Source organism: Danio rerio, chromosome 7, assembly GCF_052040795.2.
Source record: "Danio rerio strain M-AB ecotype USA chromosome 7, GRCz13ab, whole genome shotgun sequence".
Taxonomy (NCBI): domain Eukaryota; kingdom Metazoa; phylum Chordata; class Actinopteri; order Cypriniformes; family Danionidae; genus Danio; species Danio rerio.
In genome coordinates this window covers 39,779,948-39,797,717 of record NC_141027.1, presented here as the reverse complement: position 1 = coordinate 39,797,717, position 17,770 = coordinate 39,779,948, and the positions used below count along the sequence as shown (strand labels likewise).

General features: G+C 36.4%; 3 protein-coding genes across 8 annotated transcripts in view; 1 reads left to right on the top strand and 2 right to left on the bottom strand.

Moving 5' to 3' along the window:
* The window catches only part of esyt2b (extended synaptotagmin-like protein 2b), an 846,120-nt gene that overhangs the window by 746,001 nt on the left and 82,349 nt on the right, over positions 1–17,770 (bottom strand). The window lies entirely within an intron of this gene.
* Positions 2,227–14,266, top strand: LOC560010 (uncharacterized). Its single transcript, XM_087261575.1, has 4 exons — positions 2,227–2,297; positions 2,574–2,602; positions 5,455–12,879; positions 13,286–14,266. Exon 3 carries the CDS (start codon positions 5,463–5,465, stop codon positions 9,765–9,767), a length of 4,305 nt encoding a protein of 1,434 aa, XP_087117701.1. The 5' UTR covers positions 2,227–2,297; positions 2,574–2,602; positions 5,455–5,462; the 3' UTR covers positions 9,768–12,879; positions 13,286–14,266.
* The window catches only part of lsp1b (lymphocyte specific protein 1 b), a 30,166-nt gene continuing 15,620 nt past the window's right edge, over positions 3,225–17,770 (bottom strand). For 3 of the 5 annotated variants that reach the window (NM_001423832.1, NM_001423833.1, XM_087258345.1), the window contains 4 exons: positions 16,215–16,307; positions 15,559–15,651; positions 14,268–14,358; positions 3,225–4,101 (listed from right to left, as the gene is read on the bottom strand). In NM_001423832.1, coding sequence (NP_001410761.1) covers positions 14,275–14,358; positions 15,559–15,651; positions 16,215–16,307 — 270 coding nt within the window. In that variant the 3' untranslated portion in view covers positions 3,225–4,101; positions 14,268–14,274. Of the gene's footprint in view, positions 4,102–14,267; positions 14,359–15,558; positions 15,652–16,082; positions 16,106–16,214; positions 16,308–17,770 lie in introns of all 5 variants that reach the window. The other 2 variants (XR_015494472.1, XR_015494473.1) reach the window with 1 other exon arrangement.

Here is a 17,770-nt window from a genome sequence, read left to right as displayed (position 1 = left end):
ACAGAAATAAAGCCAGGATTTTTCAGCTGGTCATGTGATCGTAACATGTCTGCCCCCATGAGGCGACCGGCTCCATGTCAAATGAAACAGCTTATATTTGGCCACTGACTGGTCTTCTCATGTTATTGTATATATTGTAGATCATTATTTGAGCGTAAATCCTGAAAATAATAAGTGCACAACTGGCAGGTGCTTTGAAACTACCGATTTTTTCCTGCCCTGTACATGTCTTGAGTTTTTTTTTTTTTTTTGCAAGGATTTTGAAGTTTCATACTGAACAAACTGTTAAAAATAATACAAAGAAGAAACAATAAATAAATAAAAAATAATAACAATATACATATACATACATTTATATATATATTTATATTTATATATATATATATATATATATATATATATATATATATATATATATATATATATAAATATATATATATATCTATCTATATATATATATATATATATATATATATATATATATATATATATATATATATATATATATATATATATATATATATATATATATATATATATATATATATATACACACACACATACATACATAACTTATCCAGCACGTTTTACGCAGCAGATGCCCTTCCAACTGCAACCCATCTCTGGGAAACATCCATACACTCTCATTCACAATGGACAATTTAGGCTACTAATTCACCTGTACGGAATACCGAAGCACCTGGAAAAAAACCCACGCGAACACAGGGAGTACATGCATACTCCATACAGAAATGCCAAATGACCCAGCCGAGGCTCGAAACAACGACCTTCTTGTTGTGAGGCGACAGCACTACCTACTGCGCCACCCTTACTAACGTTTTAATAATTGTATTAATAATAATAAAAATAATAATTAATATTAAAGTGATTTCTGAAGGATCATGTGACTGAAGACTGAAGTAATGAAGCTGAAAATTAATCTTTAAAATAGCTGGAATAAATTATTAAACTAAATTATAAACTTTGAACAGATATTTTATAGTGCAATAACATTTCACAATTTTACAATGTGAACTGTATTTTTGATTAAATAAATACTTATTTTAAGATATTAAAAAATTAAACTGACCTCAAGTTTAATGTTAATTACATAATATAATACAATAAAATGTAATATAATTATAGATTTTATGTCTTTTGATTTTGTGGTCTACAGTTGAATGACGCCTACAGCTGATGTCAGAATTATTAGCCCCCCTGCATTATCAGCCCCCTCGTTTATTTTTTTCCTCAATTTCTGTTTAACGGAACGCTGTTTTTTTTTTTTTTCTCTAATAACAGATTCATTTTATCTTTGCCCTGATGACAGTAAATAATATTTGACTAGATATTTTTCAAGACACTTCTATACAGCTAAAGTGACATTTAAAGGCTTAACTAGGTTAATTAGGTTAACTAGGCAGGGTAATGATTAGGCAAGTTATTGTATAATAATGGTTTGTTCTGGAGACTATCGAAAAAATATATAGCTTGAAGGGGCTAATAATTTCTACATGAATCTTCACACATGCCTTAAACAAAACATATTAACAGAATTTGACAGTTAACAATATTACCACAACATATCAATTCCATGCAGGGTCATTAGACAGGGTTATAGCTAAAACTAAAACCAAAAACAAGTACAAAAACGACTCAAATTACTGAAAATTTTAACAAATTACAATTAAACAGAAATCAAAAATTAAAAACTAATTTAAACTATTAATAAAAACTACACCACATTATCTAAAAGAAACAACAATAAAACAGATTCTTTGCAACATTACCACAGCATAATTCCATGCAGGATTATTGTAGTTATAGCTAAAACTAAAACCATTCATGTTCCTTGAAATGCATTTCAACTGAAACATTACTTAAATTTTTACAAAATTAAAAAAAAAAAAACTTAAGTTAAATTGCTGAACAAATAAAAAAATAAACAAATATGAAAAAAATAACTCCAAACTATTAATAAAACCGATTCCAGGTGACCTTCAACAGACCTGTCGCATTCAGAAATGATTGCAACGACTGCTTGGACAAAAACCTTCAATAACCTAACACACGCTCTAGGACTATCATACGTTTCAGGTGAAGTGGAAACCCCCTGCCTGGTTGCAGCTCACTGGCTGTCAGAGCCCAGCTTGAATTCAGGGCAAGGAGTTTTATTTTTGGCATGGAAAAGGGGTAGGTCACCATGTCCTGTCGCTCTGTTCTACTAATATTCCCCCAGAGCACTTGGAGTTGGACCCTGCAGACGCACACTTAATTGCACAGCATTACTTGCACAGGTAACAAAAACATCAACAATAATGGAGTTTAGTAGTGTGTGAACTGTTAGTGTTTGTGTCTGGTGCATGACTCTGCATCAGGCCTCTGTTTGATTTGCTGACTAGAACTACACAAGTGCTTGCCATAAAATCTCTGAAAGCTTTCACCTTTTTTGACATATTAAGTATGCATAGCCAGTGGAATCTGTGCAACTTGTTTCTCTACTACACACATTTCACTGTACCTGTGCAGTCTGCAATAATTGATATGGATATGTATGTTCGGCTTCTTTGCAGATCAGCATCATCTCTTCTCTGGCATCACTGTAAGTCTCTGCTTTGTTGTTTATTTTAAGAGAATTTAATTAAAACAATACTCCAGTCGCATGCATTACAATTGCAAACTATGCAGATTTCTGTTAGTCACACAGTCCTCAGATCAGTTCATTAATCAGATGGGAAATTAGATCACTGAGGTTAACCAGCTTGACAACTATTAGACCAATGTAAACATGCAGTGATTCTCAAGAGTATTAATAAAGCATTCTTCTAACAGAAAGCATTTATTAGGCTCATCTGTGAGAATTGAGGCTGAGGTGTTTATCTTTCCAGGCTTATTGTGGTTGCAGGATGTGCAGTCTTTCAAAGAGCAAAAATAAAACTTAGAGCAGCTCATGATCACATTTCAGGGACGCTACTGGCAGACAGACACTAGAATACACACATATACTGAAGTAACCCAGATACACAGTGACTCACTCACTGCATTTACCTGCAGGAACTTTATAAAGCTAATCAGAATTGACTGATATTCTGCATAATGATAAGCAATCTTAATTTAAAAAGGCCTGTCATATGTTTGATTATGCTAAATAAACACAGGTGGACAAACCTACCTTTCAACAGGATTTTTCAAAGTATTGTTCAACAGTGTGGACAAAGTGGAACTCCCAGAGAAAATGTATTTATTATAAGGTTTATTTGTGACAAATACATTCTCCTCTGCACAGTCGTTTGACTGATAGGTTTACATGTGTTGACTGCGTTAGCTACAGTACAGAATAGCATTCACTTACAGTATATGGCGACATTTCACAAAGGGTAAAAAATGACTAAAATGAGAGCAAGATGTTGAGAATATGAAAATTCTGAATAAAATGCTGATAAGCATAAAAAATAAGAATAAAAAAAGGTATACATTTTAGTATTCACTTTCAGTGAATTAAAAGACAACACAATGTGCTTTTCATTGGTATGAGAAATCGCATCTAAAACCCTCTTTCAGACTTGTATATTTAATAGTTATAAGGTTTTTCCTCTATCTGTACTAAACAGAGAATCCGTGAATCCTGACAATGCACATGCAAGTGTAAAATATTTTTTGCTTTCACAAAAAAATCAAGTTGTGTTTGATTATTTGAAGAAGTTGTTGTCCAGTCCTGTTCCTCGAGAGCCGCCTTTAAGCAGGGTTAACTCTAGCCCTGATTAAACATACCTGAAGCAGTTAATCAAGCTCTTCAGAACAACAATGTCCAGGCAGATGTGTTCGACATAACTCTGCAACACATGTGCTCTCCAGGAGCAGGACTGGACATTGCTGAATACAATTTGACATGAATCTGAAGCTTCATCGCATATCATCCTAACTTCAATCTTCATCCTTAAAGTCATTTGAAGTGATTGTATACCATTGGCACCACTTAATACACAATTACAAGTTTTTACATTTGAGAGGGTTTAAAAAAAAAGATGTACAGTGCAAAAACTGAAGGACAATGATCCCATCAGAATCCCGTCTTCAGACATCTCTGTATATAACAGACAGCTAAAGAGAAAGAGAAAAAATATATATTTAAACTTTTTTTAGGGCTGTTATTTTACAGCAACCTCAACAGTATACACTGAGACCAAACAGTTCTCTCAATCAGTCATAATCCCATCAATTTCTTTGAAAATGAGAATTACATCCTGCAGGTAAACCTCAAGTATTAAACTAGCTTCTGTTGAATAAACATGTATGTTTTTGCACAATTCAACACTGTTGTTTGTGTTATCTGAGTTCATTTAGCTGCATTTACACTGCATTGTTCAAGTGACCCAATTCCGATTCTTTTTTCCCATGTGGCACTGATCGGATATGGCCCATGTACGTGTAAGAAGGACAAAAATCGCATGGATTCCGATTTACTCAAATCAGATTCAGACCTTGTTTATATGTGGAAATGTATCCGATATGAATCAGATCCGTGCCCTTGTGTCTGCAGTGTAAGCAGGTCGCGTGTAGCGAATGACATAAACTCTGACGCTATCATTTCGGAACATGCTTCAGCAGTCACAAACCTTAAATCTTATATACTAGGACAAAAAAGCTTTTATGTTGACACAGCACAAGTATTTAAGCATGTTAACAAGAGAGACACAGAGAAAGCGTGCAACATCCGCCACATAAATATAGGCTAGACTAAAACATCACATGCATAAATCACGCCAGGGAAATGACGTTAAGATGCCTACTGTTTTAAAAAAGCGTATTAAAAGATCTTTTCTGTCATACCTACTGTTTAGTAAAACAAATAGTCAAAAAAGAATTTTAAAAAATGAAACCCTGTGAACAGATTAAATACAGAAATTGAGAAAAGAGTGCTCTTTTACTATCAGCTGTCAGTCTGCGCCCACTCTTTTTTTTAATTTTTATTTTTTAATGCTCATAGCACCTTTTGCCTTGTGCTGTGTAAATGCAGTCAATTGAATATGAGTCATTTTTAAAAGATGATGATAGCGGGTCATCAAAAAAATCTGATACAGCCTCGAAATCGGATTTGAGCATCATGATCTGCAGTGTAAATGCAGCATTAGAGATTACTAGTAACATACACAGATTCTTTTAATGAAATGACAAGTAACCGAAAATTAAAGATTAAAATTTAAGGATTTGCTTTCATGTAATAAACATGCCAATATTGTTTGCTATAAATTACAGTTGGATTGTCATTGTACAATGTTGATTTGCAATACTGTAAAATTCAGGATCCAGCCATTTGATTTTATTAAGCATGATACTCAGTTCAACCCGAATGGAAAAACAGAGATCAAGTGTAAAGCCAAAGTTAGAATTCAGTCTGAACTGAAGTTGTATTTTTAATACCAGAAATCTATTTGTGGCTTGTTTTCAATGCAGGTGTTGAAATGCTGATGGCTTTAAGTTATGGTAGTCAGCCTAATCTGCTTTCACAGCAGTACCCTCCTCCCCCTCTACTACCAAAACCAGGGCGAGACAATGCCCGCCTGCAGAAACTCCTGAAGAAAAGTGCCAAGAAGAAAGTGGGCTCCTCCTCACAGACACCAATCCCGTTCCGGTCGAGTCTATCACCGGTAAACGAGGCCAGCCCTGACCTGGAGCACAGCGAGCACTCCACCCCACCAAGGACTCCAGAAACTCCTCTCTTCAGCAGGACTTACGAATCTCAATATTCCTCCAACAGCTCTTTCTATGGCCACTCCCCCTCTCCATACTTATACCCAGCCAGCAGCTCACACTACAGCTCCACGCCCACACTGTCGGCGCAGATGCACTCTTACCCAGCCCGATCACATGAGCACCAGATAGCACCTCTTTACACATGCTCCTCTATGCTTTTTGATGATGACACTGATGCAGACACGGACCCATCCTTCGAGATAGCTTTCAGCCAAACCTTTCAGTCTGGCACAAGATCAGGGATGATGCATGGTTCTTTGGGCAAAGAACAGTCTTATCAAGCCCCAGTGCAAATGCAAGTTCCCCCTTTAGCTGTAGTTCGACCTCCTGCTCCAAGTTTGACAACATTCTGTCCGCCGGGTTACCAGACGCAACCTTCGATCTCTCAGGTTCCAGTCAGCCAATTCAGTGGGGAAGGATATAGAAACATTGCACCTGCATTAATTACTCAAACACCACTCACAAACAGCCACATCATGGAAACAGCGGGGTCACACACATCCACAATGGAAAAAATAGCTGCTTTTCCACAAACAAAGATTTATACTGCAAAAACCTCATTTTATGAGATTTCAAAGCCTCCTATTCAGGACTCTTGGACGTGTGGTTCAACTTTTCAAAGAGAATCACCATCTAATGCAAAAACCCCAGTGACAGATGTTAAACAGAGTTCAGGTATGATGTATCAAGCTCAAACAACTTCTAGTCAAATAAGTACACTTGCAAGCCCAGTCATAGAGGCAAAACGACCAGTTTCTGAAACTTTAATAAGTAATCAATCATTGCTTGCATTAAATTCTACATCATCCTCCACAATGGAGTCAACAGCCTTTACGGAAATCCATCAGGGAGCCATACCTCAAAATCACTGGTTTAATCCTCCTGCATCGATTGGTATAAAGGCTCAAAGCGCCACAGCTTGTCATGATAATGAACTGAAAAAAATTGCTGTGGATAAAATCAGGAACTCCATTCCAAACGGTATTGTGTTTGCCACAGGACACAAACCAGTTATTTCTCACGCTTATTCTGAAGAATGCTTGATGCCAAAGATTTCTAAATGTGAAGTTTCTTTATCAAAGGCTTTTGGTGAAGCTAACAAGTCAAGCTCTAGAGCATGTGAGGTGCTTACATCTACAGTTCCACAGGAGTATCCAGTGACTAAAACTGAAACTTCAGAAACCTGTATAACGACACCAGCCAAGACTGTTCCAACAGATGCAAGTCAGGAGACGTCCATGCCTGCACCCTCCCGAAGCTACCAAACAACCAATACTCCGCTTTACTGGTCACCAAGACCACCTGCGCGGTTTGTGGGCAACCAAAAGCCACTCCAAAACGATATTAACATCCCAAAACGAAAGTCAACATACTATGGTTTGACACCTGCTGAATATATTGCTCATGGTGGAATCAAAGTAAATTCACATGATGTTCCTTCTGTTTCCAAGTCAGAACTACCAGAGGATTTGACAAATGTGGCATATGAGAATTCCATGTCCAAATCTTCAACTAATTCACCTCAAGAGGTGTTTAGCAATGCACCTGATTTCAATGCAGATAAATTGTCAGGAGATTTGAAAGGTCTACAAACTTCAGTGGCTGCACAGCCCTCACAAATCTCAACAACAAACCAAGCAAATGTACAAGTAAGAGACAAAACTGAAACACAAGCCATCTGTAAGCCCCTTTCAGAAATACTACTTCAGAGTTTGAATAAGCAAGAGACCATTGCAGGAGTAAAACCAACACCTTTAAATTCTGAAGATGTGACACACCATGGACTTCCAAATACACATATGGCGGTAAACACCACTGCTGTAGTAGAGGCTTCTAGAAAACTAATTTCTGTGTCTACAGACGACCTCACCCCTCCTTTTACAGTGGAGGGGAAAAAAATGCCAACTTACCCTTTTCCCCTGGTACAGTCAAATATTCTGAACTCAAATACAACCGGATTGTTAGCAAAGAACTTCTTGTCAGTTCAAAATATCCCACACCAAATGGCTCAGCTAGAGAATGCACACAGATCTACATATCCAACAGAAGGTTGTAATACTACATCAATGAACGTAATGCAATCACAACTTTCTGCAAACCAAGAGCAGAAATCCATGTCATGCTTATCCAGGTGTTCTTTAGAAACCCACCAGACATACTCTGCTGTCTGTGACTCTTCTACCACCATCATAAAAAGGAAAGAACTCCATAATGTTGTAAATAACAGCAATGAAGGTTTCACTGTAAACAAAACCCCAAACTCAACCAATGTCCCAGACACTAGAATGCCATCTGCAGACACCAGAAGTTACACTAAAGTTCCTCCTGATATTAAACCTGCAACAAAGCCAGAGGAAACTATATCTGCGCACTCAAGTTTAGGACCATCTATCTTTACAGCCCCGTCAAAGACAGAAATATCCAGCCCTGGGGCCTCATGTCAGTCTAATGCAGGCAATCATGTAGTTTTCCCCAAATTAGACAAATTTAATCTTCAAAGTCATTCTAAAACAGACATGTTTAATACTTTATGTCCCTCTAAGCCAGAGTCATCTCAAATAGCTAATACATTTAAATCAGATGCATTTAATTCTGTTGTTCACACCAATCTAGAAGCAAATAAAAACGATGTTTTATTAAACCCAAATTCAACACATCCCTTACTGAAATCCACTGCTAAAATCAACCAAAGCATGGCGGAAACCAAAGGTCAGCATGACGTCGGTGTTAAACATATTCCAGGCGCTACAAACAAAACAAACACGTTATCTAATATTCCACCAGACGCACAGATATTTGTGTCTAACAATGAAACACCAGTTTCCCGCTTGGCAATGGAGAAAATACAAAGCAATGAAGACTTAAACCCCCCAAGTGGTGCAACAAAAGAGCCGACTGCAGGTCTGTTGTCAGTTTTTAAGAACTCCAATAAAATAAATAATGACTGTAAAGCTGCAGCTGATGTTACAGTAGGATCTAAGTCAGGAAATTCAGCTGTACCACAAAGAAGTTTAAAAGCATCAAATGATGTACCCCAAGACACCAAATTAAATACAGAGAGTGTCCAGACCAAATCCTTAAAACCTGAAACTCAGAAGCCTTTACCAAGTTCACATGTCAAGTCTTTCCAAAAGGCTGCAAGTGCAGAAAACAGTCTTGCTGCCATGCTTCTCAAAGCTGCCAAATCTCTACCACACTCATCTGAGGACAGCTCTGCTAAAGCTCAGACAGAAGCCAAAGCATCTAATATGGATGTAAAGACACCAAACAAAGCATCCCAGGATAGTAAAGTTGATGTCAAAGTTTCAAAGTCTGATAATTCAAAACCTCATAAGTCTTCTAAAGATTTATTAGGCAATGACAAACAAAATGAGGTTGTAGCCACTGAACACAAGGAGGAGGCTTCTATTAAACCAATGCCAGATGATCAGAAGCAGGTAAATGAACCTAAAGGAGCTCAGAAACCCAAAGGCCTGAAGGCCAAACTCAGTGGCTGGACAAGGCTGAAAAAGCACATGGTGGTTGAACCTGATGTCCCTGATTTTCCAGATTTTGAAGTGGACAAAAATGCTCAGAAAGATGATATAAAGATGAGTGCAAAAGACAAGTCTGTAGGGGCAAAAGAAGAGTTGACGGGTGGACATGATGTGGTAAAAAAGAAAGATGAGCCCAGGGCAACAAAAATGTGGGATGCGGTACTTTTTCATATGTTTGCCACAAAAGAGAACATTATGAAGCAGATACATGGTAACAAAACAGATGAGGAGCGGAAAAACATAGAGAAGGATGGCCAGATAGTACCATCATTCGTCAGCCGCTTGCCCATCCTCCTCTACAGCCCACGCTTTGATGCCCGGAAACTGAAGGAGGCAGCTGCCAAACCTCTTAATAAAATAGCTACAGCCTTCGAACGAGGGCTGCTGAATCGCAAACAAAAAGGCGAAGAGCCAAAAGACTTCAACAGAAAGGCCAGAGGATTTGCTTCATCTACAGGAAAAACGGAAGATGTTTGATTGCATTTTAAATATACAGCGTTGAGTTTATTTAGAAATTATTCTAAAACAACCAGAGATTTGCCGCACCTTCAAAATAATGATCCAGGCAATAGGTGTAGACCAAAAAGATTTCCAAAAAAGAAAGAAATCTGCACATTCCACCAAAAAAATAATAAATTGTGTTATTTAGTATGCTGATTTATTTATTTTTGCAAATCAGTACTTTGATCGACAGTGGCTTGGTGGTTAGCACCGTTACCTCACAGCAATAAGGTCACTGGTTTGAGTCCTGGCTGGGTCAATTGGCATTTCTATGTGGAGTTTGCATGTTCTTCCTGTGTTCACATAGATTTCCTCTTGGTACTCCAGTTTTCCCCGGAGTCCAAAGACCTGCAGTACAGTGGTCCCCGATTTATCATGAGAGTTACATTCTGAAAATACACCCGCAGTAGGCAAAATCCGAGAAGTAGACAGCTTTATTTTTTACAATTATTATAAATGTTTTAAGACTGTAAAACCCCTCACTGCACACTTTATACACTTTTCTCCAACAGGCATTAACATGTTCACACTTTTCTCTCACTCTCAAAGTTCTAACATTCGTAGAAATAAATATTATAGAATGAAACCAAAGATCAAAACCTGTTGTCAGGTGTGAGCATTCATCACTGTCAGCAAAAGATTCAGAATGCTTTTTAGCTTTTGTGCTGAAAATGTTGGCATCCAGCATAAATGTTCTTTTTTCCTTCAGTCACTGATCCACAAAGTGAAAGCAGACTCCATCCTTAGGGGGTCGTATACTGCATGTGCCACGCACATAACAGTTGGAAGAAACACACGCCGGACGAACACATTTGCATGTTATTTAACATGAAATTATTAAGATGCCCCTCTGTGGTGCGGCAGAAATATGAACAGTGTCCTGAGTCATAGCTGGGCACCGCTGACAGCCGCTGACGGTGTGCGTACCACAATAGAATGTTTGCATGGAGCTGCGTGATGTTGTGTGGTGTGCGATCCCCTTAAAGATGGTCTTTCTGCAGACAGTTACAACCCTTTTTGCAACGTTGTTAAAACCCACACTGCTAGCGATATATTTACATTAATTTGGCAAGCTGAGCGCATTCTGTACTGTACAGGAGACACGGAGGACATTGATTGACAATGGTCTACAGCCAATCAAGACGCAGAACACAATGGCTGTAAAAATATAATGTCAAATTGCACTTACAACAACAGCGAGGGACCACTGTATAGGTCAACTGGATAAAAATTGGCCATAGTGTATGAGTGAATGTGAGAGTGAATTGGTGTTTCCCTGTACTGGGTTGCAGCTGGAAAGTCATCCGCTGCGTAAAACATATGCTGCAATAGTTGGTGGCTCATTCCACTGTGCCAACCTCTGGTAAATTAGGGACTTAGTCAAAGAAAAATGAGTGAATTTTGATCGACTTTAGAAATCCCCCTAAATTGTTTTGGAACAGTGTTTGCTCTTGTTGATCATGCGTTCTAATCAACATGTGATTTACTTAAATCAAGACAGCTTGTTGGTCTAGCATTGTTAGCTTGGCATTGAAAAAGTCAGCATGTGACCCAAAGTTTGCTTTGTTGCCTTTTTGTATTTTGAGTAAACTTTAATTGATTTATTTGTGCAATTCAGTATTTATAACTGTACAATTGTTTCAGAACAGTGTTTGTTCTGGTTGATTGTGTGATCCAAAAGCTCTAATGGTATTTCAAGTGATAAGTATTGGAGCAAGCAAATATTCATTAGGTTATCCCTAATGCTCTTTACATGTTTGTACATGATTTAATTATTATGCTTTAAAGTTTGTCTGAAATCTGTTTTACAAAGTGTACAAATGCTATCTCCAGGGTTGCTGTTTGATAGGGCAGTCAGGCAACAAGTCAGCTGACTAAGCTTTCGTACACAGCCCTAGCATTGCTACTGTATCTTGGCGTCAAAAAAGGTCAACATATGAGCAAAACGTTTGCCTTGTTTCTCTGGTAAACTCTTATCACATGTCATTTTTGGTGGATTGTGCAGACAAATATTGAACCTCAAAATGATCAAACCACGTAGGGTTCAAAATGTTCTTTTCTAAATGAACTCAACAATAATTCATATAAGCTACACACTGTACTCCTCTCTGAGCAGTGCAGTAAGGGGCTGGTCAGCAGAAATGGAGTCCTAGTGCATTCCTGCATTCAGAGGGCGACTGATGGGTGCAGCTGCTCAGGATGTGGTGAGTGAGGAAGCGAGCAAAGACTGAAAACGTAATGGTGAGAATGATCAAACAAGGACAGTGGCTCAGAGAGTAGTGCGGAAGGATCCTGGGTTTAAGTTTGCTTGTGTCAGCTGATCCGGGAGGTGAGAGCAGACGCGTTTAGAATAGAGAGCTTCAGAATGTGACGTTTTAAGCAGTGTCAAGAGTCTTGCTCAGGGTGAGTTATGACAGGGGGTGGTCGTCCATTTCGAAAAGGTCAAAGGAAAAAGTGGAAAAGGTGTGACTTGAACATGTAGCAAAAAAATTTTTAAAACAAAGGCACTTTTTCAGAACAAGTCTAATTAGTTATGAATTATGGGCAGAACTTCCAATTAAAATGACATCATTTCAAATATGAAGGTTGTGAATAATTTTATCACTGAATCAGCTGTATGTTTTCAGTCACACTCTAATAAGTCATTATTATTATTATTATTATTATTATTAATAAGATTACTAAGAAGAAGAAGCCTTGATATTTTAAAGTGATATGGATATCATAAAAATATTGGTTGCAAATCTATTTTCAGTCCCCTATCGGTGTTCTTCTAATTATTGAGTATTTTTTTACATTATTTTAATGTTATTGGTATGAAAAAGACCAATTCAAATTAGCTGCTCTTCTATGTCAGCTCTAAATAACTTTTCACAGCACTTTAAAACCTATTTTCCCAAATGTTCCACTGCATTATTGGATCTTGATCTCAGCTGGACAACTTTTTATGTTGCAAAGTCTAAAAATGTGAATTTTATATTTTTTTAATTCATCAATTTATTTATTTTTTAGCTGTACTGAACCAATACAGTATATTATCTTAGCTGGTCATGTAATGTAAGGTACAAAAATGAGTAGTGAGCTGCCAGTGCCTTTTTTTGTTACTATAAGGATTGTACTACAGTAGTCAACATTTAAAGTGGATAAAAAAAAAAGTTTTCAATATTGTCCCAAGACAAGAATGGCGGTTATTCAGTAGTTTTAGGACAACTTTGATGAAAGGCTTTGATTCACTTCCACTACTTTCTACAATTTTTATCTAATAAAAATTGTAAAATTCTTTAAACTGCAAACTGTAAAAAAAAAAATCTGTAATTTTACGTTTTGTTTCTGGCAGCTGGGGTGCCGGAAAAAATTTAAATAACGGCTGTTAAATTACAGAAATTTATCGTAAAATAACAGCCAATAAATAACAGCAATTTCCTTAAATTTAAATTTCTGTAATTCAACCTCTGTTATTTTACAGTAAATTTCTGCAGCACCCCAGCTGCCAGAAATAAACCGTAAAATTACGAATTTTTTTACAGTGCAGAGTTCAATTTTCTAAATCAGTGGTTGTCGTAGAAGAGATCTAGGTCCTATAATGTAATTCAACAGGTTTAGTTTGTTAATACTTCTTCACACTTTCTCAGTTTGGTTTTGATGTTCAATGGTTATGAATAATTTCACCTCACTGTTCCGTTTTGACTTCTTGCTAATTTCTCCCATCATTTGCTCAAAACATCATAACGCATAGAAAAATTTCTAAATGTTGATCGTGAATGGCAAAACAGTATGATTCCCCTATAAACGCTAGTATAGATGCATTATTTTTCACTTTTTTTAAACCATTTGTGTGTTGTATGTTTTCATAATGACAAATTTGTACTGAAAATTTGCTAATGATTTCATAAATTTGTTTAGAGTTAAAAATAGTGAGCATGATTAGTCTGACATGTGTGACAGCAGGCATGTAACATTAACAGAAGATGGTCAAAAACAAGAAAAACATTTATGTGTTGGTACTGCATGTACAGCCTCTGTACTTCTGTGATTGCTGTTGCAAAAACCAGCAGATGGCTGTCTTTTTCCCTTACTCCCTCCACATTCACATAGCACATCACAACTCACACACATGGCACACTAATTAAACGACAGGTAAAACTCAATAGACACTTCAAATAGAACCAGCATAGATTAACACTATTTGTTGTGTGAGATAATAGTGAAAAATCACTCTAAACACTCTTCGGCAATGAATCACCATACAAATGCTACACTCTGTACACCTACAGTATAAATAGTTTTGATGCAGCCGTGTGCTTATTTCTGTACAGTAGATAACCAGCAGCATTCTGCCAAGCTCATGTACAGCACATGATCAGATTGTAGTTAGTTTGGTAACGCATGATTTATGTCCATGTAGTAATGAACATGCTGGATTTATATTTTGTTATTTTGAATAAAAGATTTGAATAAAGAAAGGGATTTTCTTACTTGTTCCTCAGTTTGTTTCATTACTAATGAAGACCTTCTCATACTTTCCGTGCCCGCTCTCAACAAATTTGTACCTTTTCCCAGCCAATCCCTGAAAAGGTAAAAAAAAATATAAAGTTTTTACATCAAAAGCCAGGTCAAGAAGATGGAAGTTTTACTTAAAACAGAGATCACTCCAGATACATAAGACTAAGCCTACACTCTCAGAAATAAAAGGTATAAAATGTATCACTGGGGCAGTAACTTTTTAAAAGATTTATTTTTGTTCAGGTCTTTAAAGGTACATATTAATACCTAAAAAGCACAAACGAGTACCTCACAGTACCTTAAAGGTACAAAAGTGACCCCAATGGTACTAATCTCCACCTGTAGTGTACAGTACTAAAGTATACCTTTTGAAAAGACAGATTTTTTTGACAGATCATGTACATTTATATCTGAGAGTGTATATTTCTAGTGAATAGAAAAACTGTAATGATTAACTGATGCCGTTTATTGGTTGTTGTTGTTGTTGTTGTTTTTAACACAAGTACATCTTAACATGTAGGCATCTTAAAATTAAGAATTTTGAAAATGGAGATTTTTCAGTGAGGACAGAAGAACCATCTTGGGTAAGTTATTAAAAAAAAAAATATATATATATATATATATATATATATATATATATATATATATATATATATATATATATATATATATATATATATATATATATATCTTTTTTGTCTTAGTTTGAAGAGCATTTTATATATCTTGGGGGGGGGGGGGGACGGTGTGGGGGGGGTTGAGCCAATAATAATCTTTAATTTTAAAAGTGTATGTTTCTATAGGGTTGATCTTGCATATGCTGGTTGAGTAGATTTTGAGCCATGGCTGCTGGTTTAAGCTGTTTTTTTGCTGGCCATGTACTGATTGTTTCAGGATCAGATACTGCTCTTAATCTGGTCCTGAGCAGAATAAGAACCATCTTATACCCGCAGCCATGGTTCAAAACCTACCTAACCAGCATATGCTGTTCTTCTCATCATGGTGCACTCTTAAATGTTTTATTATCAGTGATGGTTCTTTGAAGAACTTTAAACATTGACAAAATGTTATAATTGCACACAAGATGATACTGTATATGGTGTACAATGGTGGCTTAGATTAAATGTTCCTCACACTAGGAAAACTCAAAAGATGTGCTCTGAAATGTTTCCAGCATGGCATTGCTCTTTTTTATTATTCATGACTATTTTTAAGTCTTTGATTTTAAGTGTGATTTGGTCCAGTAAGGTCATAGAATACATACCTTTGCACAAGATCTGTCCTGTGGTGAAGTCTCATTAAGGTTCTCCCACATGGACTTTATGTTACGCACTTCACCAGCCTTGACATCCTGATACTGTCAAATACAAAAGAAATATGATAAATGGCTAAAATATTGTTTTTATTTATAGGATAAAACTGCAGAAAGTAACAGTTTACATTTGGATTGTGGACTTAACCACTAGATGGCGTCATTGAACATCAGGCTTGTTTTGTGAACATCTCCATTAGGGCAGCATGAGCTTTAACCTTACAACCGTTTTCTATTATTTTCTATAGATTCTTTTCAGAAAATACCATTGCACAGCAACAGACGAAGCAGATCTTAGCAGAATTCTGAAATTGCTAGTGTCCTCCAAAAAAATCTTTCATAATAGCTTTTAGCCAATGGAGGACTTTAACCCATGGAGCACACTGACATTGTAAAAGATGAAAAATTAATAGAACCTAAACCTCACAAAGCTTTAAAAGCAAGCACAAAGAAGAAGAAAGGCAAGAATTGTTTACCTTATCGAAAAGGTTGTGAACAACTAAAGATGGTGAAAAAGAAGATGATACAACAGATACAGAAGGAAATTAGCCAGGAGTGAATGAGCTATGAGATTAACATTCAGACACATTTATCTTAGATAAACTTACAGCCACTTTGGAGCCCTTGTCGTTGGTATCAGGACTTCCCTTCACCCATTGGTTAATTAGATCTGCCACACCCACCTTCATCCCCTCTGTATCCTAAAGCAGAGTAACTTGCTGTCATTTATTCATTCATTTAGGCTACTCATTCACTTTTGAGAATGAAAGTTGTTTAAGTTAAGAGTTAAATTTCTAAATCAGCCAATGACAAACAAGATATCTAGGTCCTATAATGTAATTCAAAAGGTGTAATATGTTAATATTTCAACACTTTTTAAGTTTGGATTTCATGTTTAATGGTTGATGAGTAAGTAGAATAATTTCACTGTTCTGTTTTGGCTTCTGGGAAGTTACCTCCATCGGGGTATTATAGGACAAAATGTGGATTGTTCAAATCTCAAAATGTTGATCATGAATTGTAAAACAGTATGATTCCGCCATAAATGCTAGTGTAGATTCACTTTTTTAGACCACTTTATAAAAAAAGACACTTTATAGTTTTGCAGTGTGGTCTGTAATCGCAGGAGCACATAACAGGTAAAGAAGTGCATGTAATGAGAAATCAAAAGTACCTTAATCTAATGACATGCAAGATGTTTTTGTAATAAAAATAAAATCCTGTAAGTTTTAGATCACTGGACGCAAAGCTGCTTATATTAAAACTAATCTGCCAAAACAACCGGTTGTAGAATGTGCCATGTTATTACAATTTGGTAAAACAGCCCCTACAGAAGATCAACACCACTTCTTGGTCTGTTTAGCTCTGGCAACAGTTTTGTACATGCATAAGGTAACAAAAACAAGAGGCAAATGCAATAAAAATGCCATATCATGAGAAAACAGTTTTGCCTTGCCTTACTTCTGATACCAAAGTGAGGATGAACTTTATTGTTAAGATAAACATATCCAGATCCTTTCAGTAACAACTTCATATTTCGTTCACATTTTACCACAGATTAGTTTCAGATAAGTAGGCCCAGAAAGAGTCTGCGGACATTTTTTGCTATTTCTGCAGAGAATTTTATTTAAAACCTGTGGATTTATGCGGAATGACTTTAGGAGTATCATGACTAAAAACGTAATATACTGTATGAAATAAAAAAAGAATACCATTTTAACTGTAATTCAATGTTTGCAATGCAAATCCAATTAGATCCACTTATTTGGTAAACAAAGCAAGTCTCTCCTACAATATCTCTACTCAAAGACAGAACATACAGTATTACTTTACAAACTGTATTATAAATAAATCATATGAACATTTTAATATTGCTATTATTACATCATAATAATATTAGTGAAAATTTAAAAACTGAATTAATATAAATTTACGCAAGTAAATGCATAGACTTAATGATGGGCTAAAAATCTGCGGATTTCTGCGAGTGCAGATTCCGTGTGGGCCTGCAAATAAAGCACCTGCTATACTGGATCTTTGCAATGACAGACAAGGTAATTGTGGCCATCTGGAAAAATATTACTCACACTTGTGTTGTGCAGTGCTACTGTCTGATGTGCAGCAGAGTATTTATGGGTTTTTAACCTAAAACCAGTGGCCGTTC